The 27,215-nt window shown below is 38.2% G+C and overlaps 1 protein-coding gene across 4 annotated transcripts in view; it reads right to left on the bottom strand.

The window, feature by feature from the left end:
* Positions 1 to 5,698: 5,698 nt before the first annotated feature.
* TRIM67 (tripartite motif containing 67) overlaps positions 5,699 to 27,215 on the bottom strand; it is a 56,133-nt gene continuing 34,616 nt past the window's right edge. For all 4 annotated transcript variants that reach the window (XM_060753783.2, XM_060753785.2, XM_060753784.2 and 1 more), the window contains exons 9-10: positions 16,512 to 16,674; positions 5,699 to 15,136 (exon numbers count right to left, since the gene is read on the bottom strand). In XM_060753783.2, the coding sequence (XP_060609766.2) occupies positions 15,071 to 15,136; positions 16,512 to 16,674 (229 nt within the window). In that variant the 3' untranslated portion in view covers positions 5,699 to 15,070. The remainder of the gene's footprint in view (positions 15,137 to 16,511; positions 16,675 to 27,215) is intronic.

The following is a 27,215-nucleotide window of genomic DNA, read 5'->3' as shown; positions in this document are numbered from 1 at the left end:
TGGATTTTTTTGCTATATATGCATTCTGTGATCTGCCCTGAGTCCCTTTAGGGGTGAGAAGGGATGTTGTTATTATTATTGTTGTTTTATATTGTTTTAATGTTTTAACTTGTTTTATAATATTATGTGTACTGTTTTGTTGGAAACCGCCTTGAGTTGCCGATTGGCTGAGAAAGGCAGTATACAAGTACAGTAAATAAATAAATAATGTAAGTACTGTAAAATAAATAAATAAATAAACAGCCAGCTCTTTCCAGAGCAACAGGAGAACAGGCGATTGATTACAACAACTGTGTCCTAGTAAGTGAAAATGGTGTGTTGATTTGGGATTCATTGTGTAGCATTAGAACTATAGTGCATACATATACTTAAATCCCATATAGGAGGTTGGCCATTGTTTTAGTCTATTTTTCATTTGTTTCTGTTTTTATTTAATGTTTTACTCCCTACCCCATTTGGAAGCATCCTTGTGTGCCATCCTTTTGCTGATATTTAACGACCAAGATTAGGCACAAGGGCAGACACTGGAACAATTTACTTTTCTATACTGACAGAATCATAGACAATAATGTGATGCCTCTTCCGTGGTGAATTTCTCTGAACTGAGGTTTCATAGCTTATAGCTTTCAATCAATAGTAGGGATATATTTTTATTGAATGTATTAAGGGAGGACTTTGCATGTCTTAGAGTAGTTGTTGTAAGCAATCTGTCATGGGCTACATGTCTTGGTCCTGAATGAATCACTCATTCTTTTGGCCAGTAAGCAATACAAGGAATGTTCAAGATTATGTGAAATAGATATTGAGATTTGGAATGGCCCTGGACTAGGATTGTTGGATTATGTGATTTTAATATTTATATTAATATGTTTTTAACTCCAAATTTAATGTTTAAATGTCATTGTGTTTTCATGATTTAATTGATAGTTGCATGTTATTATTTTATATTGGGTTTTTATGTATGTGATGCATTGAATTTTGCCATATATATGTTGGAAACCGCTTTGACAAGTAAATAAATAAATACTGTACATACTCGAGTATAAGCCTAGTTTTTCAGCCTTCTTTTTAGTTGGCTTATACTCGTGTCAAGGCTATTTATTATCTTACTGTTGTTATTATTATTATAACATTTATTATTTTACTTTATTATTATTATTATTATTACATTTATTATTTTACTCTATTATTACTGTTATTATCACATTTCCATTAATTTACTGTATTATTATTATTATTATTGCATTTATTATTTTACTCTATTATTATTGGAAGGATACACACACACATTTACAATAAAGAAGGTTAGTATAATGGTTTAATCAGAGTTGGACTGTCCTTTCTTAAATTATAGTTTTATGTAAATATTCAAAACATTTAACCTACTGATACCTCAGTTAATGTAATTGTATTGGTATCTATTTTTATTTTGAAATTTACCAGTAGCTGCTGTATTTCCCACCCTTGGCTTATACTCGAGTCAATTTGTTTTCCCAGTTTTTTGTGGTAAAATTAGGTGTCTTGGCTTATATTTGGGTCAGCTTATACTCAGGTATATACGGTAAATAAATAAATTCTTGGTTAGACCCCCACAGTGGTTTCCAGCAGATTGGTCCCCATAATCTTTAACCTGAGTCATTATGGAGTATTTTATTCCGGGCTGAACCTGTATAGAAATGCATATGACTGCCATTGTTTTTCACCCGAAAAAAAGAGCAACACCATGTCACCGGATCTGTTGGCAGTGTAATAAGAATTTATTTAAAATCTGTAAAACAGCATAAACTCATACTTTATGTTTTCCAAAAGGGTAATACACAAAAGTTGGATTTTGAGACAACAAGACAAATAAAATAGTTTCCAATTCAAAAAATACAAACTTTGCTACAGGTAGAAAATTAGAAAAAGTTGTTTGTTATTTTTCCCTCCCTTCTTGACCTGGTGCCATATAGAAGAGGTGTACATTCCACCAGATCTAAGGACATAAATTATGGTACATGATCAAATAAAAAATGCCATGGTCAGAGAGGGAAACCAGAGCAAATGATGTTTTTCTTATGAAATCAGACATGGACATAACATGTAACTTTCTTTCCAATTGTTTTTGCCAACATTTAAATTAACATCTTCCATGCTTTTTTATAACAAGTCAAGAAAAAGCAGCAGTTCTGCTTCATGCATTAATTAATTCTATAACATTTTCATCACACCGCGTCTCCAGGCTGTACTTCCAGTTCCCTATTTTCAACAGCTTGATATTTTTATTGACAGCATTTAGGCAACACCAGGTTATGAACTTTTGTGAACGCAAAGGACAAAGTCTGTTTCTTTTCACATTGTACAGTATGACAAAAAGAAATTCTGATGATTTCCCCACATAGCTCTTTGAAATGCTACTCTGGCAAAGAAGCCAAGACCCAGTGATCTTCCTTTTGTCATGCAAATTAAAGGTAAAAAATCGGCTTTGGAAAGCAACTCTTGGAAAATCTCCAGAAACGATTGAAAATGGCTCATAACCTTCCAAGGAGAAATATCAATCTGGTGTGATCTTATATATGTACCCATATCATTTTCCTCAGATCCTCCCTAACAGATGAAAGGAAAGCAGCAATGAATCTGTACTGATTCATGATGTCTTTATTTTAAAAGAAAACCTTGGGAAACTTGCCTTTATAGATTACAAGGACCACAATCCTCCACATTTATACCTCTTGGAGATTTCCTCCTGGAAAGGAACATGAACAGGCTCAAAGACTGAGGTTCTGAGTAATTTCAAAGGCAAGGTAGATATATGATCAAACAAAATTCTGCATTTTTAAATATATATTTTAAATATTCCATTTGGGAAAACTACATTTTGGATCTTGGCATACACCTAGTAATTTCTAATGGTATACTCAACACCATTTCAAAAACAATGTCCTGAACAGATATGGGAATCATGAGACCCTCAGGATATTGCTGAACTGCAGCTCTCCAACTTCCTCACTAGTGGTTGTGCGGGCTTTTTTTATTATTGTGTCCGAAGCAAATTGAGAATATACTGCAAGTTGTTTCTGGTGTGAGAGAATCAGCCATCTACGAAGATGTTGCACTAGCAGTTCGAAAACATGCAAATGTGAGTAGATCAATAGGCACCGCTTCGGCGGGAAGGTAAGAGCGCTCCATGCAGTCATGCTGGCCACATGACCTAGGAGGCGTCTACAGACAACACCAGCTCTTCAGCTTAGAAATGGAGATGAGCACCACCCCCCAGAGTCGGACACGACTAGACTTAATGTCAAGGGGAAACCTTTACCTTTACCTTTATCAGGTACAGTGTGATCACCTACATGTAAGATGCATAACATAGAGTGTTGTAGGATTAGAAAAATCTCCTACTACATAAATTAACACACCTCTCCATTGCAAACCTATTCAAATAAAACATGCAGTTCTGTGAGACTGCAAATCACATGGATAAGTTTTCTTAGATTCTAAAGACCATGTATGTTTATTTCCCTTTAAATACATTTGTACTTGGGTTTGGTGTTTGTTACTCACATAAATACTGTCAATAAAAATAGGTAACTGCTCTTTTAAAAAAACATAAGCAAGTTAAACATTAGCATTACTGAACCACCTCCCCTATACTGCTTTACTAAACAGATAAAATAACGTAAACTGTGAAAAGAGTCACTGAGGTTATGAGGAGATTTCCTAACAAATGTACACTGTTCTGCATTTGCTACATTAATGTTTCAGTGTCCAGAGATGGTGTAAACCTAGTTTAAAACACAAAATTAAGTTTAAGGGAGGCAGGCCACAACTCTGCCCTGGCTGGATCAGTCCCATTTGCAAGCTGCCTGTAGAAGAAATATGTAAACATTGGATTAAAGTTGTGTGAAATACCTTCTGAAGTCTACAGGCCAAACTAGATGTGGGGTCATGCGAATGCTCTTAGCGTGCATAGCTTTTGTTATGGAAAGAGAAACCACAGAGAACCTTTATGACTGAGGCAGGGAAAGGGAGTTTGCATCTTTCTCCTTTACTTTGTCATCACTTTTCCATGAATATGAGGCACATTTCCAAGCCTCCATTGGTGCCTATGAACACTTCCTTTGACTTTCTACCAGCCGTATGACTTTTGTCAAGGAAAGAAATAGTTAAATTCTCCCTTCCTTCCTCTGAGAGAGCGGGGGGGGGGGGGGGGGACAACATCCTGAGACAAGGACCACAATGTACTCCCTAATCCCATGTTGTTAGTGTGCTGCTAAATGTATCACAGTGCTTAATTTCAACACCCGGAAATTATGTAGCAGACCAGCATAATCAGCAATTAAAAACAGATCAGGTGAAGAATTTGAGTGCATGGCGACACTCAGGGGTTGCAAAATTGGGTGGAGGGAGACATGTGTACCCCATCCCACTCTTTCAGTCTCAAGGCTTAGGCATGGCTACTACTTTACCCAACCCATGGCACAACTATAATTCACACAACACCACATTTAGTTTGGCCAGCAATTCATATATACACCCCTCTCCCACAACATGGCTGGAACATGAAAAAGAGCAATCCATGCTAGGAAACATTTGTTGTGATTCTAGCCAGTTCAAAAAAGAAAACAAAAAGAGATATCAAATAGGGTTGCATGCATACAGGCTTCAGCATAGAGCACCCACCTCACTTGTGACATTATGGCCACAATTCTACTTTGCACTTGTGGGAAATATGTCACAACCAGCCTAATGTATGAGAGGCAGTGGCAATGAAGGCTGCTTCCTCTGTGTACAACAACCACAATTGGAGCAGTCAGGTACAATTCTGTCTCCCTGGTCACTGATCAGTCTCATTTTGGTTGCCCACTTGCGCTTGACCAGTGACTGAGGAAACAGAGCTGTTCCTGTTATCCCTCCTATCATCATTGTGTGATGGGGCTTTGTGGGAGAAGGTACTGAATACTTCCTTTTGCAAGGACCAAAAAAGTACACATGCACATGTAACACGCAGTGCCACCCATGCCTGTCACGAACAGGATGCTAGTTTGTATCGGTGATGGAGTGGAGGTGGAACACACTTCTGGTACTCTGTTTCACAAAAAGAATTGCAAACCCAGTAAATGTATGAATCCATCTAAAGTTATGATAAGCAAAACAGAGCCGTGGTTGTGTAGATCTGTAATATGTGTGGATTGCAACTGCTAGTGAATTACAGTGTCTTGTGTTGCAATGGCTAGCTGAACCTTAATCTTTTTTAAATTGTTATCCATATTAAAACAGGAGGATAAAAGTTAAAACGATACATGTCCTCTTGCTCTAAAACATCTAAGAAACTTTGAAACCAAGTGCTTCCCCCCCCTCCCCCACCTTTATTTTTTTGCTGAACACGTTTAAAAAAATCTACAACACTACAATGGAACTGGACCACTGAGCAACAACAGACTATGCCAGTACATTACACTGTGCTATTTACACTAAAATGGATTGGTATGTATACATCATACATTACATTACATATTATTTTGTCTCATACTCTTGAACAGCTCATACCACTGATTTTTTAAAATCAGTCCAGTATATGGATACAATCCTACACACAGTTAAGCATACTTGAACTTATTGAAATCTATGGCTTTCAGCATCGCTAACTGCTGGATTGTAGCTTTTCACTATATATGGTTTTTGTTTTTAGTTTATATGGTCTTTGGCCTGTGTTCGATTTGCTTGCAGACCCGAATTTTCTTTTTCTATGTTTATTAACAGTTGTCAATGTGGGTAAGTAAGTCCCAATCCTTTCTTCCATTAGGAAAGAATTTCCATTCTTCTACAGTTTTTTCTCTAAAAAAATGTCTTTTCTTTTCTTCAAAATACTAAACAGGTTTTCTTCCATCAGAAAGATGTCAATGAAATATTGGGTTTTAAAAATCTGTTTAGTAGGAAAGAAACATTTGAACTACTGTATATTGCTGGATACTAGTACAACAACATCCTGCGTATCCTATCATTTTTTCTAATTCGTTGTATGAAGTGTCATATGAAGCATTTTCATTAGGAGGAGAAATGATAAATGGATTATGACCTGCACTGCACATTGGCTTATCTTAAAAGATTTCTCATAAGTTTTGAAAACACATCTTCCTTTCTCCCATTTATAACAACGACAGAGGGATGACGATCCAGTCTTTAAGACTTTTTTGAATGCCACAAAAAAGACATTTTGTTGGTCTTCAAAGCTCCTCCATCTATTTGCTACATCAGTCAAAATTTATTTCCGGCCCCAAAAGATGTGGCAGAATCCTACACAATAATCATTCAAAATAATCTATAAAGTGCTCAGTATCAGAAGGAAAGTTACAGAGTGATGTTGACTGAGGCCCTGCAACAGATATGTGGCTGAGTTCTATTGCTACTCTCCATTGCCTCATCTGACTCCTGAATCCCATCTTCAAATTCAGCTAGCTGGATTTAGGGATGGATTTCTGTGGTGAGCAGGGCATGGAAGGGTAACACAGACCCCTTCCACACAGCAGAATAAAATCCCAAATTTTCTGCTTTGAACTGGAATATATGGCCGTCCACATATTACCCAGTTCAAAGCAGATATTGTGGGATTTTCTGTCTTGATATTTTGAGTTATATGGCTGTGTGGAAGGGTCCACATCCAGCCCTCTCCTGCCAGAGATTAGAGACTCATTGGGGCAACTTGCCAGCCTACTGTCACTTGCTGACATGAGGGGCTGGGTGCATCACCCTTCAGCACCCCTCTCTCCAGCACTGCAGAACTGTCTCAGTGCAAGTGGGCTGGATTTTAAGGTGGGGTTGGTAGCTTGGTCTTTGAGAAGATTATGAGCTGTACATCCTGTCCATGCATGCTAAGGCACCAACCACTGAACTGAGCACCAGAACACCACTATTCAGTTATAGATGGGTCTACAGAAACATGTGTTTGTTTCCTTTGTAGTAAACTCTCCCCACACAGACTAAAGTAAACAAAGATAACAAGAAATCAGAGTAAGAGGTGCTGGTAGCAAAGCAATACAGTAGTAGACAGTAAGATCTAGCTGTCTTACGTGAATGATCTTTGTGTAAACTGTATCACAAAGATCATTCATGTAAGACAGCTAGATCTTGAAGAGCTCTCAGGATCTCCTCCAAAAGTCTTCATAAAACAGAAATAAATAGATGTAAATAAATAAATATGCTGTATCTATGATAGGTCTTCCTGGCCTTATCCAGAAGCATGTCTTTCTCTCTATATATGTTCTTCAAGAGAGAAGGTAGCAAAAGCAACCTCTGAAGCAGTTCTGAAAAGCCAACTATTCCTCTTGTATTTCTTGTTAAAGAGAAATATGTAGCATGTAGAGCTGTGCCTACCTGAAATATCTTGAGCAGCCTACTTACAGCTAAGCTGTTGGGCTTCCCTCAGATTCTTTCAGATAATATTGTCTTAAATCATACACAGTCTATTCTAGAAGCAGACCTGAGATTGTTGCTAAAGATTATTTTAAAGCAAATAAAATTTATTCAATATAAGCTTATATGCATGAGTCAATTAACCCAATGTCCCAATGCTTCTCATGCAGGACAACAAGGGGAACCTTTGTAAATGACAGTGTTTCATTGTATTCACTACTGAAAAGTCCTTTGCTGGTAGTGAAAAAAAAACTGTGTTAAACTAATGTTTCCAACTCTTTTATTCCCCTCCTTTATCTTTGTTTACAGTAACACAGAACACAGGAGCACCGAGGCATAAAATAAGAAAAGTCCCCAATAGTGCATCTAAATACGATTATGTTTTCAGACCCTATTCTCCTTTTGCTCTAAGCAATTGATTTATACAACTACTTTTATGTCTTCTTTTCATCAATCCAGGCTATCCTTTTTCTTTGCACAAGGCACATCAAGTGCTCTTGACAAATTGCTGTATGTTGTGTCTTGTTCATGTGACTTAACATCTACCAGTCCACAAGAGCACTCTTCACTGCTTTAAAATGTGTGTACATCAAACTGCACATATGCCAGCAACAAACAGTTCGCTCTCATGTTCACAAGCTCATCAATTCCATTTGGCAAAAAGAGCTGTTTAGTATCTCCTTAGGTGCATGAATCAGCTCTAACTTCTAGGTAGGATACAAACATATATGGAATGGTGATGATAATGATGGTGAATGCTACTTCTGTTCTCAAGAGGGTCCTTTTTCTGTTGGAAGGATGACTCTGTTTGTGAAAACTACTTCATTCTAAATTTCAGGGATTCCAGATTTCTCCTCTATACATCCCCTTTGTGTGGCATTTTTTAGGATGTTGGAGGATCTCCTCTTGTGAGAAAGGCACAGAGATTTTCCCTTCTGTTGACCCAGCCTACATCTCAAGCCAACCAATAATTGGCATGGCACTTTCAGTCCTTAACTTGCCATATTTTATATAGCAACCCTGTAAAGAGGACTCAATTAAGACATGCGGAAACACTAAACTATGTCACATTAAAGAAACCCCACAGCATAATCGCAAAAATCATAGTCATTAAGTATATTTTTGTCACACTTGAATAATATCTGCTTTAGAGTAATTGTAACTATGTTGTTACAGAGTCTCTCTTAACCTAAAATACCTTAAACTATAGTTAACTTAGAGCCCTTCCAGACAGGCCCTGTATTCCAGAATCTGATTTTCTGCTTTAAACTGGATTATATTAGTCTTCACTGCCAGATAATCTGGGATAAACAAAAAACCTGGGATCAGATCCTGAGATATTGAACCTGTCTGGAAGGTACTTTATTCTGTGCAGAAATCCAGCAATGCTTGTAAGGCAAGACAGTTAATTTACCAAAAGTTATATTATATATTCCTAGAAGTTCTATTTTAGGGCTTCCCCTTATATTTTAGATGGATATCTGAGAATTTAAGATGTTCATCTAGTTGTCATCTTTTGTTGATTGTGCACAGGTATCTCACTGCTGAAATGGCCCCTTTTTCCTATGAGAAAGGAACCTATTCTTCTTAGACCTCAGAACGTGATGGAGAATAGAAATGGAAATTGTGAGGGATTCCCCTAAATTGATGCATGCATTTCACCCATTCCCCACACCTTCCTCCATGATTATCTATAAGAGAAGGCGAGTGGAAATGCACCACAGCATAAAGTAACAGAAAACGAATACAGAAATAAGATTTTTTTTAAAAAAGTCAAAAAAGAACTCTACAGCGGGTTATAAAAGTTGTTCCAAATCCTTTTTAAAACTGAATACTGAGAATTTAAGTGACTAGGAGGAAAAGAATGCCACACTTTTAAGACATACAATGTTGTTTTACCCATACTAAATAAACAGATAGATCTTTTTTATGTCAAACTGGCATAAGAATTTAAACAAAGCTCAAATTCACCAGAGATACCCATGCAGTTTAAGCAGGACACACTGTATTACGATATGGCTCAGATTGACTTCTGGTTGACTTTGGCTCTGAACCCTCAATAGAAAGCTCTTGGCTTCTTGCATCTCATTATGTCCAATACTCACTTTCCCTGTGACTGCGACCCTTACCTATAAAGTAGAACAGCTCTCGAGCCTTTTTGAAATTACTGCTACGTACATCCTGACCTATGAAGAACTTCCCAAGTCAGGATTATAGCTGCACGTTCTAGGTTCATACAAGTCAAGTTCACAGTGAGCAGGCTAAAGTGAGGTAGACGTGAAGCAAGCCCTGCTACATTTTTTGTCACCATAAAACCCAAACAAACATATGACCATTTCAATTAAGAACATTAAGAGAGAGAATAACATTCTTTGCAGTCTTTAGTGTTATCACAGTTATAAAAAATTTAAAAAATCAAATATCACTGTCTGTATCCTATTAGTAGACCAAACAAAGTATGGACTCATTGCATTACTTGTTAGAACTATCAATAATACTCAGACCCATAAGAAAAAATTGCTACATCTTTTGTTAAAGCACCTTTGCTTGTAAGCATAAGAGAGGATATTATTCTTTTTCACAGGGTGCATCCAAATATTTCTTCCCTCCCAAAAAGAAGCTTTCTCTTAGGGTAAGAGTTTTTCCATCAGTGGAAGAAAAAGAAAACCTTTTCTGTTCAGTTAAATCAGTCATTCACCTTTCTTTGCCTGATCCAGTATACAAAGAAGCTCCCATCTTGTATTATTGGAGGAGACATGCTGAAAGATGTTACATAAAAGTGACATTATCTTACATTTCATTGCCCTGTTAAGGGTTCTCAAATGGCATGTGCTCTGATATGAATGCACTTGGGCCAGCTCACACAAAAGGTTTTCATGTAGCTTACACTGTGTGAATCCCAATCTGAAAACCCCAGTGATGATATAAACATGGCAAATATGTAGGTACATCATATTCAGTTTCTGTCTCAAAAAGAAACCACACAGTTATACTCAGCAGAACATGCTCTTATGGTCATGGATATAGTCAGATAAGGAAAAATGTATGACTTGCACAATGGATGCTTACAATGGGTCTGCCTAAAGCCCCATCGACACTGGCATTATCATGCAGATTGAACTGCATTATATGGTTAGTGTAGACTCATGTTACCCAGTTTAACTGCATTGAACTGGATTATATGCCTCTACAGTGACCATATAATGCAGTTCAATCTGCGTTATAACGCCAGTGTCAATGGGCCTTAGTCTATGCTTGTGCTGTCCTATGTTTTCCTCCCCATAAATCCTGGGGAATTTATTAAGATGTTTGATTTGACCTCTTCTTATCTCAGTTTTCATCATAATTTCTACATTTCTGTAATAACACATTAGAACCAAGAGTTCATAGAGCTCAACGGTTGTTATGGATTTTGCTATTTTGTGTGTGTGTGTGTGTGTATGTGTGTGTGTGGCCACACCTCCTCCCCACAGTATTGATACAGATGCCTTCAATTAGCATCTAATTGCCCCAAGTTCTTTCCTCAAATGTGTTATGGAAAATTTTGTTCTGTTGTTGAGGTGTTTTATGTATATGATATAGAAAGCTAGATTTGATATTTGCAAGCTTCGTTTTAGTTTTTTTAGCATTCTGTTTATTTTTGCATGTCTGTGCCTTCAGGTAAATCTATGGTGATCCTATGAATTTCATGGGGCTTTAGAAGGCAAGGAATAGAGGTTGTTTTGCCTGTTCCTTCCTCTGAAATATAGCTGACTGAACCTCGTAATTCATTGGCAGCCTAGCTTCCAAAAGCAAACAGGATCTCGTGCCTTTAAGGTATTTACGCCCTTTGTTTTAGCATGTACAAAATCCAAGAACAAGCAGAGAGCTAAAAGAGATAAGCCAAAATCTTGTGCGGTATATGTTTTCAGACTTCAGGCATAGCAAAGAAAATACTGTTTATATAACCAGTATCTCTGGAAGGAAGTTCCAGACAGGTGTTTATCTGATTTTTGACAGATAATATTTGGATGTGAAAGGCCTATCTCTCTTTATACATACAATGAGCGTTCTCTCCTTCACCTGCAGTCTGAAATATTGCAGCTCAGCAACAGATACATAATATGGGATGTTTGGTAGTATTCAACAGCAAGGCCATACATATTTACTGGTGCATGAATGTCTGCTTACACAAATAGTGATATATCTAAATAACATGATTAGAAGGGCAAATAAAGATAAAAGAAGTTCTATGAAATGATGTGAAATGAGAAAAGAATGGGATTGTGCCAAGTATCTTCTTGACTGAGTAAATTCGACCTTAATTCAACAGTTATTCACGTGCCATGTATGTGTATATGTTTGTAATGTGCATTGTGGGTGTACTACAATTTTAAAATTAAAATCTATTTAAAAACCACATTTATTCACATGCTTAAAATTAAGCATGCAATTACTTTATGTGCTTAAGGAGAGTACAGCCATGGTATTGAGTTATTATATCCTTTCTTGGATGCTTCTTTAAATAACGTATGTGTCTATTATAATTTGACTTATATGTACTCTGTTTTATGGTTCTATGGTGTTGCTGATACTTTCCAACCCACCACAGTTTATTCATTGATAGCTCAGTTTAGACAATCTTGTCCAGCTCCATAATTTATGAACTCTGGGGTTAAGCACTTCTCTGCTCATTTTGAGCACTGGTATTGGTGTGCAAATCTTGGCAATTGGATCAATTTCATACCACTTCAATTGTCCTGGCTCCATCCTAGGGAATCACGGGATTTGTAAAGAGCGCTGATGCTCTCTAATGTTCAAGGGAGTGCACTAGGGAATTCTAAATCCATCACTAGATCACACATGCCAGGATTCCATAGGATGAGGCAATGGAAGTTATAAAGTGGAATCGAAATGGGTTGTTGTGAGTGTTCCGTGCTTCACGGCCATGTTCCAGAAGCATTTTCTCCTGACATTTTGCCTGCATCTATGGGAGGCATCTTCAGAGGTTGTGAGGTCTGTTGGAAACTGAGCGAGTGGTTCTGTCTATCTATCTATCTATCTATCTATCTATCTATCTGTGGAATGTCCAGGGTGGGAAAAAGAACTCTTGTCTGTTTGAGGCAAGTGTGAATGTTGCAATTGGCCATCTTAATTAGCATTGAATAGCCTTGCAGCTTCAAAGCCTGGCTGCTTCCTGCCTGGAGGAATCCTTTGTTGGGAGGTGTTAGTTGGCCCTGATTGGTTCCTGTTTGAAATTCCCCTGTTTTCTGAGTGTTGCTCCTTATTTACTGTCCTGATTCTAGAGGTTTTTTTTCTTTAAAAAAAAACTGGTAGTCAGATTTTGTTCATTTTCATGGTTTCCTCCTTTCTGTTGAAATTGTCTACATACTTTTGGTTTTTTATGGCTTCTCTGTGTAGTATGACATGGTGGTTGTTAGAGTGGACCAGAGAGTGTTCAATCAGTTATCATTCCTGGTTTCATGTCTCACAGTTTTCAAAACCAGGATTGTCTGACCTGTCTGCTGAAGACTAAACTCAACATGATGTTAAATGTACATCTACATTTAAAGAGCGGCTGCATGATATGCATGATAATTATTAACATTGCCACAGCCAAAAGGTAAATTTAGCTCCTTTCTTCTCTTCTCCAACCCTGATTAAAAAAAACCAAAAAACCACTCCTTTCAAGTTTACTATTTGCATCGAGTGGGAGTTCCTCACATTCACGAATAATTGTTCATATACTGCCTCAGCCAAGCAGCTTCTATGTGTATTTTAATTAAATATATAATACATTTAACACAATGTGTAGTTTGGCCCTGAGACTGCAGTTCAGCTTAAGTGTATGATGATGTATTAAATTTTTCATGCACAGCTACTCAGCTGGCATCTGAGAAGGCTACAAAAATACCTCAAAGTTATGACTGAAATCCAACAAAGAACATGTATCTGCACTCAGTCTCAACCCCCTCAAGTATGCTGTTTGGTAAAATGATAAAGAACATCTACTTAAACGTCGGACTTGTCTAAATGGTTTTTAAAAAATTATTTCAGAGCATGTATTCTAATAAGCTGCTCTTTGGTGATTTTTCTCAGAGACATTTTAAAAATTTGCAGCAAATCCAGAGCAAAGTTGCTGGCATGTACTTTACTTCATTTATTTCCTTATAGTTTCAGGATTGGGTTGTTGTAGGCTTTTTCGGACTATATGGCCATGTTCTCTCCTGACGTTTCGCCTGCATCGATGGCAAGCATCCTCAGAGGTAGTGAGGTCTGTTGGAACTAGGTTTGAGGTGGAGAACTAGGAAATATCACTAGTTGTATATTAGGAACACCTAGCTGTTTTATGGTGTATAGAATCATAAAGTTGGAAGAGACCTCGTGCACCATCCAGTCCAACCCCCTGCCAAGGGGCAGGAAAATTGCATCCAAAGCACCCCTGGTAGATGGCCATCCAGCCTCTGTTCAAAAGCCTCCAAAGGAGGAGCCTCCACCACAAACCAGGGCAGAGAGTTCCACTGCTGAACAGCTCTTGCAGTCAGGAATTTTTTTGCTAATGTTCAGGAGGAGGTAAGGCCAACTCCTGTATGTCCCCATATTCTATTGCATATTTCCTTAAGTATGGAAGTCAAGTCATGAAGATTGGCACAAGAAATATTCATGTGTGAGAAAGTTCATCCAAATCCATTTTGCAAGAATGAAAGAAGAAAATGGCAGTATGAGTGTTACAATGACAAGAAGTCTAATGAGGAAAACACCGATAAAAGAAGAGGCATAGAATCTCATAAGGTTGCTAAAGATCTATGACACCTCGCAGATGTGGGGCCCTCATGTGCTCCAAGTCTTCAAGTTTGTGGTTCAATGAATGGATTTTAATCTCTCACAAAGATCTACTCTGCCTGCAAATTAAGTTGATTAAAACATGGTGTATTGAGTGCTACTTTAAATTCAAGTCACAACCCATGAAATACAGAAGAGCCTTGTGAGCTTTTTTTTTTTTTTGAGCAGATGCACCAGTGTGGATGCTGAAGTCTCCTTGGGATGAATGATTTGAGAACTACAGCATATATTGTTTTTCAAAAGAAACATGGAAGACATGAGAACTATACTACTGACCTTAATGGAAATGTAATCCACTCTTCTCCTCTTCCATAACATTTGCAGAATTTAAGACCCAAGGGTCATTTGTCCAAATAACTAAACTGGGGCAGGATCACCTATAATACTCAAATTCTCCCCCAAAATTAGCACATACAATATGTGCCTTGTAGTCAATTCATGTAGGTACAGCACAAGCAGAGCCCAAGATGGAGTAAATGAAGACACAATGGATTTAATCCAGACTTTTAAAAAGGTTAACATAATTGTTATTATCTTCTGTTCAAATAAATTGAGATTAAGTACAATTAACCTGGTCTGATTTGTGTCATATAGATTGCAAAAATCTGTGATAACTTTTTGGATAGGCAATTAGGTTTTACACAGTGGTACAGATAAGAACATTTTGGGATTTCAAAGCAATTAAAACAAATGTAAAAACTTATGAGGCATGACAATTTTTTAAAAATCCACTGGGTTACCCAAATCAGATAACCAATGTTGACTCTGCTCTAAATTACAGGTGTTTTCTAAAACTGACTTTTGCCAAAAGCTAGTTAGAAAGGTTATAAAATCCAGCTCAGATTTAAACAGAAGCTCAATTGCTCGGCAACTTTGGTGGTCTTACAGTCTGAGGTACCTCGAGTCCTGTGTGCAGAGTCACCTGCAAGAGGAAGGAAAACAAGAAACAGAAAAATAGCATTAAAATGCAAAGAACCACTTCTAGCTGCAAAGACGAATTAGTAGGAGTAGGAACTTGTTGGCATTGAGGGAGATCCCAGGACCTCAGCTGGTAGGAAGGAAAGGTTACAATCTCTCCATCCCTGTGCACTGAGATGTTTGTAAATAAAAACAAGAAGACGGGCACAAATGTAAGTATATTTTGTGCTTTTGCGTATGTGGTGTGTGTGCATGGATGGATGGATGGATGGATGGATAGATGGATGGATGGATGGATGGATGGATAGATAGATAGATAGATAGACAGACAGATAGATAGATAGATAAGATGTATATGGAAGTATTTCCAGAGGTTGGAATTCTCTTCCCCTCTCCACAATGCCCAAAGCCCCCTCCTCCAAGATTAAAATTTTGGTTGTAATAGTTTTCTCGAAGAACCCTGAAGTATCTGAGGACCCTTCTCTACTCCAGGTGACTAATGCAAAACCCTTCCTGATCCCATTGTCAGACATCTGAATTCAGAGTAAAAGAAAATCAAATTAGATGTGCAAAAAGTGAAAGATATAACTTGAGCAAACTTTAATCTAGGGATTCTCAAACTTTTAAAGTCATGGAGCCCTTTTTGAAGCAAAAGCTATTATGGAACCACAAGAAGGTTTATATTATATTATATCATATCATATCATATCGCATATATATCTGGCATGGGCAAACTTTTGAAGAACAATTTTAACCAACGTAAACTTAATAGTATTTCGGTGGAACACCCCAGAGGCCATCCAGTCCAACCCCCTTCTACCATGCAAGAAAAACACAATCAAAGCACCCCCAACAGATGGCCACCCAGACTTCATAATAATAACAGCAGTAATAGGAACAACCACAGAGGCCATCCAGTCCAACCCCCTTCTGCCATTCAGGAAAAGCACAAGCAAAGCAACCCCAACAAATGGCCACCCAGCCTTTGTAGCAGTAGTAATAATAATAGTAATAATAATAGAAGAAGAAGAAGAGGAAGAAGAAGAGGAAGAAGAAGAAGAAGGAGAAGAAGAACCCCAGAAGTCATTCAGTTCAGGTCTCTTCTGTCATGCAGGAAAAATGGCGAGGGAGGTAGGGGGAGGAGCAGGAAGGGAGAGGGAAAGCTTGGAGGGATAGTTTTATGAATCATGCAGGAGTATTTTAGCATTGCCACCAACAAAACCACCACTCTGGTTTATCGTCCACGCTAAGTCCGGCGTCAATCTGACTGGCTAACTTCTGTGACTAATTGTGCTATTTGAGTAAATGTAATTACTTATTTCTTAACTCATTTTTTTCTTGTATACAACTGTCTTGGGATCCACCAGAAAAAAATTTACCTGCACATTTCGGTTGAGGCTTAATGCAGGCATGAAGACACCCTCCACGTTTTCAAATGCCGGAGGACCCTGTTGCTGCCCATTGATGAAAAATGTCAGGGTGTGCTTGTTGAGGTCCAGTAGAACGCCCACAGTTGCACCTTTAGAAACACCCCCTTCTGTCCTATGAATCAAAGAGACAACAACATCTTTGTCAGTGACATCAATTTATGTTGCACAAAGAAGCAAAACCTTTATTACACGGCTTCTCAATCTTTTTTGTCCCATGAACCCCTTTTCCCGTCAGGTGAAAGCCATGGATCCCTTCTCAGAATGTATCAGCAAATGGCCCTCAGCATCGGCATGTCTTCAAATTAAATTTTAGGATTACGCAATGTGACATTTTACAACATTATCACGATTTCAATACCTGATAACATAACATGGTGCAATATATGTTTGAACAAATTCTCAAAATATGCAACAACTTTAATGTGATATGAAATTTCTACAACAGTACTGCCCCCAGTGGTGCAGTGAGTTAAACCGCTGAGATGCTGAGCATGTTGACCAAAAGGTTGCAGGGAGTTAGAAAGATTATAAAATCTTCTGCCAACCTAGAACTTTGAAAACATGCAAATGTGAGTAGATCAATAGGTACCGCTCAGGCGGGAAGGTAACGGTGCTCCATACAGTCATGCCGGCCACATGACCTTGGAGGTGTCTACAGACAACACCGGCTCTTCAGCTTAGAAATGGAGATGAGCATCAACCCCCAGAGTCAGACACAGCTGGACTTAATGTCAGGGGACAACCTTTACCTTACTGTAAGTTATTACATATTCCTATTGCATATTGAAATTTCCTTCACTTACAAATATATGCAATACTTTTATTTCTAATTCAAACTCACAGACCTACTGAAATCTTTCCTTCGACCCCTTGTTAGGAACCCCTGTTTTATTGGATCATCCCTAAAGCATACAATATATCATTCAAAATGTCAAAGTTTCACTGGCTTCTTGAGCAAGTTAAGATGTTAAGCATCACATACAGAAGGAAGTTGATGATGTTAACCACAGAACTATTTTGGATTTTACCATAGCCAGCACAGCTACCCCAATATGTTTCCATCAATTTGTGTTCTATTATTCTTTTTGTTCTTCAGGGGGTTCTTATGAACTGATACGTATAAAAACAATGTAATAGTTGCTAATTGTTACACAGGTATCTGCCCACACTATTTGCCCACAAATTTGAAACTATCAGATTCAAATTTTCCAAAAATTTAAATCTTGGTTATTCCATATTAAATATTTATTTATTTATTTATTTATTTACTGTAGTTTTACCATACTCTGTCTCACCCTGAAGGGGACTCAAGAGTGGTTTCCAGGTTGGCAATAATTCAATGCCACAACAAACATAAACATACAAATATCATATACACCATACATTAAAATTAGTTAAAAATCATAAAATCATTACATATAAGTACATTAAAATAAACTGTTAAAACAACACAAGAATATGACACAGATCTGTTTGTTTACTTTGTTTATCCTGATATATGGACTCATGGCAGCTAACAGCAAACAGAGCAAATGCATTGAGTTTAGCACTGATGAAAAATAGCTGGTGCTTGGATTTAATGTCTACATTAAAATGTAATGCCAGAACTGCAGGATGTCAGGTTTGATTTTTATCAATTTTTCAATGCTTAATATGGTTTGCACTGAATAAGTAAATTATATATGGAAGAATGTTCTCTAATCTCCAAAACCTGTACTATAATCTCCAGCATCGTCAAACTCATGAATGATGGAGAGATCCAGAGAAGGAAGCCTGCTACCTCAGAGCCGAGCATGTAGAGCAAATGACACTGCAGACATGTGCTACAAAATCCCAATAGTCCTTTCTCCTTGCAAGTATGGGAAATCACTGGCATAGCTAGGACTGGTGTCACCCAGTGTGGCAACTCATGTATCACATCCATGGACCTCTTCCCATACCAGACCATACTACGGTATTATAGCTGAAATACTCCCCAAAAAACTACAAAACCAGCATCTATAAAAGAAACCAAGAACAATGAAAACTACAGGGTATGCTTGTAGCACAAGTTTTATATTTGAACCATACGATTCAAAGCATTGATCTAATTGAGCAATACTAACAACATTGACTGGAGCACATGTGCATTCGAAATTTCAAAAAGTACATTAGCATAGAGCTTTAATCTTGTAGGTATATTGATATAATACATACAATATGAGGATTTAAAGATCGAACTGCAAACAATCTGGCACAAGTCAGTAAAGGTGGTCCCAGTGGTGATCGGCACACTGGGTGCAGTGCCTAAAGACCTTGGCCTGCACTTAAACACAATTGGCGCTGACAAAATTACCATCTACCAGCTGCTGAAGGCCACCTTACCGAGATCTGCATGCATTATTCACTGATACATCACACAGTCCTAGACACTTGGGAAGTGTCTGACGTGTGATCCAGTACAACAGCCAGAAGAGTGATCTTGTCTGCTGTGGACTCATCTTGTTGTGTTTCAAATAATAATACATTTTATTGATCAACCTTTAGGCCATATCACAATACTAAACCAAACAACAAGGCTTGATAAGACTTGATTACACTCTATGCAGTAAGTTAAAATAAGACACTTATAACAATAGAGTAAATAAATATGATAAAACTGAATACAGTGTTCCCTCACTTATCACGAGTGTTACGTTCCAGGACCACCCATGGAAAGTTAAAATCCGCGAAGTAAGGATGCTATATATGTATATCGAGTTCTGAGGGTGAGGCAGAAGCGAGGGGAGGTTTAAAGGCACCACACACTTTTTTTTTGCTAGCTATCTCTGCTTTGCATTGCAGTCTCTCTTGATTGGCTGCCTCTCTCCCAAGGGGGAGGGTGAAACCCCCTTCCACACTCCATCATTGCCAGGAGGCGGGATTAGAACACTGCTCTGGGCAACGGCAACCATTCATAAACTGGGAGGCAAAAACCTGTGAAACAGCTAGTCCGCGAAAAGCGAACTGCGAAGTAGTGAGGGAACACTGCATATACATCATATTTCCTTATCACCCCTACAATTTACCCCAATCAGTCAATTTACCTCATGTTGTTGTTTATTTGTTCAGCACTTCCAACTCTTCTATCCCATATGATGGAGGAAAGGGTGCAGGACAACATACGTTGCTGCCCTTTCTCCCATATGATGGGGATGGGAATGGGGTGCTAACATGCCCTGTCCTTTCCCCACCATGTAATGGGGAAAGGAAGGAGGGTGCACGGGGCACCCCGAGGCACCCCACACACTTTCCCTCTTGCTGGCAACTACCAGCACAGTGGTATGGCCCCCCTGGGCCAAGTGAAGAGGCTCCAAGGAAATCCTCCAAGTGATCTTGTAGAAGTATCAATATTGCAATACATTGTAATAGTATTATGATTTCACTTGTATGCTACTTTCTCTTAACAAAGACATAATGACAAACAATGCAATATACAATATAAAACCTGAAGATTATAAACATCAATACACAATTAAACCAATGGCAAGGCAGGAAGATAATGGAATAGCTGCAGTGGTGCTTTTTTTCACTCTCAGCGTCTCCTGTTTTTTCTAATTTTTGAGATGCACAAATGAAGAGGAATATTGACAGCAGTCTGATAAGTTTATAAGTTACTCTTGTCATAAGTAGAGCTTTGAACCTAACCAGCAACATTATTACTAATCAACTCTGAAGAGCAAAAGAGGTGGGAGTGAGAAAGCTAACTAAACCAATTATTATTTTAAAATAAGTTTAGAACATTGAAAACCTATTTAAAACATAAAACACCCCACCCCATCTCCAAATCCTACAGGAATGTAATGTGGTCTATTTGTGTTGCTTTAATTGAAGGCCAACGAGAAAGATGTATGTGTTTCTAAACTAACCTAACTGGTCATTGTGCAAAACTCATAATTAAATGAAATAGGAACATATGGGGCAAGAGACCACTTACACTGTATTGGTGTTGGTTGTTAATAACCTTTTACAGGTTAAGATGCCAGGGGCAGCTGTTTCAATAGCAAGATCCAACCATGATTATGGATCCAGCAACTACATGCAAGACTAAGTTGACATTAATGCACATTTCCCTCGGGGAAGTTAATTCAACCCAACACTATGGTATACAAAAGCACCGAGGCAGAAACCCAGTGAAAATGTGCATTGACCAGAGGCACTTACACTTTGTTAATGTCACTGGAGTTTTTCAACAGAATTGCAATCTGACACACAAGGCATACTTTTAGCATCAGTTTCAAGTATGTCTACAACAAATGTAAAAAGAAAAAAAACGGTGTTCTCTACAGTGGGGACTAACAATTTCGTAACCCTTTTAGAGCTATGATTTTTGCATGTCTACATGCAAAAAACATGTAAAGAGGTTTTATAACCTGTTAACTTCAACAATAATGGGAGTCTTGTATAAAATTATAAATCACTCCACCTATATTCTGCAAAGGGGATGATTTGTAGTCATGGGTTACCATTTCATCTGTTTATTTCGTGTTTTCATTCTGTTTCATTTGGGTTACACAAAATGGTTCAACCCCTCACGGTACAAAAATAATAGTGAAATGAAAAAGAAAGTCGTAACAGTAACCATATGGTCACCTGCTTTTTGGGCCACGTATCATGATCCAGGGAGTATTTCCGTGTTGCTTTACCTCTGAGCCCAGTTGGGCCAATCAGAGGAGAAGAATTTAGTGACGTGGGCATGCATTGCTCAGGGTATTTATTGGGCAACTGCCCTCAAAGTGCTCATTGCATGGTGCACGTCTGTCGGTGCTGGAGTTCACTCCTGTGCCTGCTTGCCTTGCTGCCAGCAAGCCACTGATTTTGCTTTAGCTTGGCTGCTTGTGCTTGGCTTCTGGCATCTTTTTGATCTCTTTATTTTGATTTCTTTATTTTTGTTTTTATTAAAAGGGGCTGGGAGTTTTGAATGGGTGGGAGTGCGTTGCACTGGACATTGCCCCCTGGCATCGGTGCACACACACAGGGCTTTGAGGAGAAGGACATCTCTTTGCCTGCTGCTCAGGTTCTTTCTTTTCTTCTCTTTCCTTTCCTTTTAAAATATTTTAAAATTTTTGGGTGGCTTACAGAGCCTTAGTCAGGGCCACCTTAATTTTGTTTTCTCTTCCCTTCCCCTCCTATCCCTAAAAAGCCTTATGAAAGATATTAATATAATTATATTACTATAATAGCAATTCAACCAACAGGAAAACCCTTAAAATCACTTTCTTTACCTCCCCCTCTAGTACTATATTTGCATTCCTTACTTCTACTTCTGATATATTTCTATCTGTATTTTGCCTCTTGATTTTTTTTAAAAAAAATCATTTTTCAAAGGAAAGTAATTGTTGGCCTTCAGTATAATTTCTCCACCTTTGAAAACCATTATCTCTCTATCAAACCTTCAATCTCTCTATGTATCTGGCCTACCTTGTTCTGCCCTCTAAATCACTATTTCCAGGACTAGTTAAATCACATCTGTAATATTTTTTAAGAAAAACAGTCATTAGGTTGGGAAAAGGTGTCGTAGTGTCACCTTCGAAGTAGTCTGGCCAAATTGGCAGGCTACAAGTGGTAGATATGCCTCCAAGTGTGGTGATGTTCACCCCTCTAGCCCTAAAACTGAGGGGAGGGGAGCCTGGGAAACCCTCCCATTGCCACCAATGGTCTGAAAATTTTCGTTCTTTTGGATGTGGAATGAAAACACCCAATTAGAAAGGCACCTGTTTTGAAGCAATGCTCAAAAATGAAAACAGGATGTTAAATAAAACATAAATGTTGTTAAATAAAACATAAGGCACAGGTATTGTTCCTGCTTCACAAAATACCTAACTTCCTCACCCCCCTGAAACAGTCACTTCCAACTTTGCAAGGAAGAGTAGCTATGTCAACTGGTCGATCCCATGCCTTCCACAAATACTCACAAATAGCTTTGTGTTTTATCTCTCTGTATAAACCCTGTTCTACCCTGCCACAAGCTGCAAGGAGAGGTGGGTAATGAATTTGTTGTTGTTTTTAATTCCCTATTCATTTTCCTTATAATCTCATGTCTCAGCACCCAAAAGGCAATATGCTAACTCCTATTCTACCATTGGCTAGTTCACTATGCTCTGCTTGACAGCTGATCCAAATAAATAGGATAAACAGGCTATGTGCTCGTTAAGTTGGATCTATATGTGTAAGTTCTTAAATCGACGGACATGTCCAAGCATTGTGTGCACTGTAAAACCAAGTCAGCTTTAGGTTTTAAAAATCAAATGTTTGTAAACTATTTTGCTGTAAGGAATAATGGGAACTTAGAAAATACTCTAGTTTAGAAGCATTATAGTGAGTGATGTCATTAGATTTTTGTTTAAATTAGAAAACATTTTCATATCCGTTTGACTTAAATGACTAAGCTGGCGACATAATGCTTCAGTTTATTCGGAATAATGATCTCTGTGACTGAAAAATAAAAGGAAAATGCTGACCTAAATTAAGTTGATGGTCTCAACTAGAGTTGAAACATTGATTCAATTGTGGACTAAAAACCCTACATTTATGTAAACCATCAATTGTGTAGGTCTGCTCTAATTGGAATTAAGAGTCAGACTGAAGCTCTTATGGACAAATCTAAAAAAAAAGGATGGTTCACTTTCTTGGAAATTTAAATGCGTAGAAAATTGCCTTCTACAGGCCCAATTCTCCAAAATTGTCAATTCATTGTTTCATTTTTCAATAATTGATGAGAAGTTATAATTTTTCTCTTTGTCTTTAAATTGACAAGGTATTTTCTGTAGCTCTTAAGATTTTATTCATACAGTATTTGCAACTTTGACACAAATTATATAATTGTACGAATAATACAAATGGATCAATTTACTTGGCTATACTATAATAACTGCTGGTTTGTTATCTTGAAGTTTGAACATTGTATGGATGGTGTGTATGTGTTTAACCAGCCAAAACAGTCTTTCTGTGTTTGCTATGTATTTACATGATAGGATGGATCCCTTCACTTAATTACTTACTTATTCACGTACTTTATATATTTATTTCATTTATATGGCTTCCTTCTCTCAGAGTAGAGAGTCAGCATGGTGTTGTGGTTTTAGCACTGGATTCCAGAACAGAATTCAGTTCCCCATTTGGTCAAGGAAACACTCTGAATGACCTTGGGCAAATCACACACTCCCTTCAAAACCCCAGGTTAGAGTCACCATTCGTTAGAAATGATTTGAAGACCCGGCAGCAACAAGGAACCAAAGTGCCTCATAAACGAAATCAAGCATAACCCAACAGTACAATTTTAACATCAGTTCAGATCACCTCTTTTAAAACAGTACAAATTGATTTTAAAGTATTTAAAAGCTGGTGAAATGAGAAAAAGGGGGGGGGGGCAGACTTATGTATTTATTTATTTAAAATATTTCTACCCCGCCTTACTCCGCGGCCAGACCCAAAGTGATTTACAGTATATAAAACACACAATATCAACAATATAACATAAAATGCAAAAGTTAAAACAAACTAAAAATACATATACGATAAAACCAACTTCCCTCATATCAGCCCCTTAATAAATAGTCGTAACCCTTAAATCTCAACCCATTCTTATGGCACAAGTCTTAGTTAAAGGCTTTATTGAAAAGAAATATCTCTTTCCTGAAGTTTAGGAGGGATAAGGCTGATCTTAGTTACTCTGTGCTGAAGTTGCCTCTGAGTAGCCTTCTATCGTTTTGCGTAAATGCATTTTCGAATGGGACCGAGTGGCAATTAGAGTCTCCTTGCTGGACTTCAATTCTCGACCAGGAGTGTTCCAGGTAGGTTAGAACAAGCACCTTGAATTGGGCCTGGAAACGGACAGGCAGCCAGTGGAGCTGTCTCAGGAGTGGTGTAGTGTGCTCCTTCATACCAGCTCCTGATACCAGCCTGGCTGCAGATCTTTTATAGGACTGCTGGACAGACCACAGGCTAATCCAATCCACGATGGCTATCAAGATCGCCCCCAAGCGCAGACTCCAAGGAAGAAAGACAAGGCGCAAAATGAACACCCAAGCCCTTCAGGAGCCCTCCAGACGAGCCCTTCTCCAAACAGCACTCAAGGACCATCTACCCACAGAACACCCCAAAAATGTTGAGGAACATTGGAACAAACAGAAGACCTCCATCATCACAACCTGAGAAGAAACTATTGGATATCAAACCAAGAAACATCAAGATTGGTTTGACAAAAATGACAATGAGATCCAACAGCTAATTGACAAGAAAAGGAAAGCCTTCCAAACATGGTAGAGAGACATCAACTGTGCTGCTAAGAAAAATATCTACACCAGTGCAAAAGCTGAGGTCCAAAAAAGGACAAGAGAACTCAAGAACAACTGGTGGACAAAGAAGGCTGAAGAAATCCAACACCTGGCAGATACCTATGATGCTCAGGGATTTTTCAAAGCCACAAAGGTCATCTGTGGACCAAGAAATCATGGCATACAGCCTCTATGCTCATCAGATGGAATTATCTATTGCCTTAAGCAAAATCATAGTATTTTTAACATACTCAATTGTTTCTGTGATAACCTTGGAGTCATCTTGTGTAACATATACAAGTAGATTTCTTTGTATTTGTATGACATATAATTTGAATGAAAATTAAGCTGAAAAAATAAGTGTTTCCCTTGGGCAATCTCCATACAATCCCTTCCCCTAAGCTCTTATACAATTTTACAAAACAGATTATGCCCCTCAAATCAAATATGCTTGTGGGCATATTTATAAAATAGGTTTCTAGGACACTGAATGTGTGTGGCATCATCTTGCTAGAAAGCAAGTAGCCCAAATGCTGCGTAGCCTGTGCCCTCTGTTATGGGAGGAGGAATTCAACACATTTAGATTACAACAGGTTGGGAAGGGAAGGCTGTATCAAAGCCTTCTAAATTTAGTAGAGATTAACATTGTCTCTGATCTAAATCTAACCAGCTTTTGAAAAGGTCAGAGATTAATGCTTTTGAGGTTATTTGTTGTAGGGGGAAATTATTATCAGTCAATTTTTTAAAACATCCCAAAGGTAGTGAGAAAATTGAATGATTCTTTATATGTTTGCATAGTTCACATTTTTTTCATGGAATGCAAGCTAGTAAGAACTCTTTTCATCTTGCATATTTCTTGCATTGTGCCTTCAAATCAATTCCAGTTTATGGTGTAAGATGAACTTATAGTTTCTTGAGAAGAGATGTGCAGAGCAGGTGATGCTTTTGCCTTCCTCTGAGGCTGAGGAAGTGTGCCTTGCCCAAAGCCACACAGTGATTTCTAGTGATTTCCATGTCTGAGCAGGGATTCAAACTTTAGGACTTATTCACATGACCCACTGGGCCGTTGCACCAGCAGTCGTCGACAAGAGAGAAGGTGTGTGGGGTGCCTGGTGGTGCCCCATGCACCCTCCCTCCTTCCCCATCACATGGTGTGGATGGGACAGGGCACATTGGCATGTTAGCACCTTGTCCCTGTCACCATCAAATGGGAGAAAGGGCAGGAACACGTGGCACCGCATGTTGCCCCGCCGCCCTTTCCCCCATCATATGGGGAAAAGGCAATGAAAGTGTGGGTACCTCCATTGGAGCTACCCGAAAAACACTTTCCCACCCATGGTGAAGGATGAAGCGTCTTCTGATGCTTCCCCTACATTTTGGGAGGAATGTGGGCTGAGCCTATCGAGTGTCATCTGATAATGCTTGGCAAGCCGCATCCAAGTCCCATGCAAAAGTGGGGCTATTTAGAAGTTCCTGTGAAGAAGTCCCTAGTCTCCAGAGTCGTAGCCAAACAGTCAAACTACTATATCACACTATTCCTCTTTTGGTCTGTTGTTCCATGGAATACAAATTACAAAGAACTGTTTTCATAATTCATACTACTTTATTACTTGTGCTTTTGCTTCCCAAAAGTAAAACCCAATGTGACTGGAGGGAGTTAGGAAACAAATGTGGGTCAAGTAATTGTTTGTTACGGCACAGAATGTTGCAAAAGATCATTTAGATCAAATATTACAATGGAAAACTGAGAAAAGGAAAAGAATTATGGGATTCACATACAACAAACTAATAGATAACCAATATCATTTGAAACCCACCCTGTTAGAAGTATAGAAAGAGGAAATAGACTGTAACCAGAAGGACTTAGAACTGTGCATAAATTCAATAAAAAAAACTTAAATATTTAAAGATCAAAGAAATGCAATGGAAAATACTGATGAAATGATATAGGGCCTCCAGCAAATAGTCCATATTACAAAAAGAACATCTAAAAGCTGTTGGCATGAATGTGGGGAAACTAGAACATTTATCCATATGTGGTGGAACTGTGCCAAGGTACAAGAATTCTATAGAAAAATAAAGGGGGAAATGGAGGAATTATTAGAGCAAAAAAAAATAGGGTTGAATAACAAACAGTTCTTTTCCCCCTAAAAGTGGATGAGAAAAGTGGCAATAAAGATTGGGCCGAGATGACTAAATATATGCTAGCTGCGGCCCAAACTACAGTTGCCCTTGGATGGAAAGAACATAAAAAAGGGACATACAAAAATGCTACCAATATTTAGTGGACTATATGCTTCAAGATTACATCATGAATAGGAAAAATAAATATACCAATGGATAGCCCAGGGGAAATGGG

Source organism: Anolis sagrei, chromosome 1, assembly GCF_037176765.1.
Source record: "Anolis sagrei isolate rAnoSag1 chromosome 1, rAnoSag1.mat, whole genome shotgun sequence".
NCBI lineage: Eukaryota > Metazoa > Chordata > Lepidosauria > Squamata > Dactyloidae > Anolis > Anolis sagrei.
This window is presented reverse-complemented; position numbering and strand designations above follow the sequence as displayed.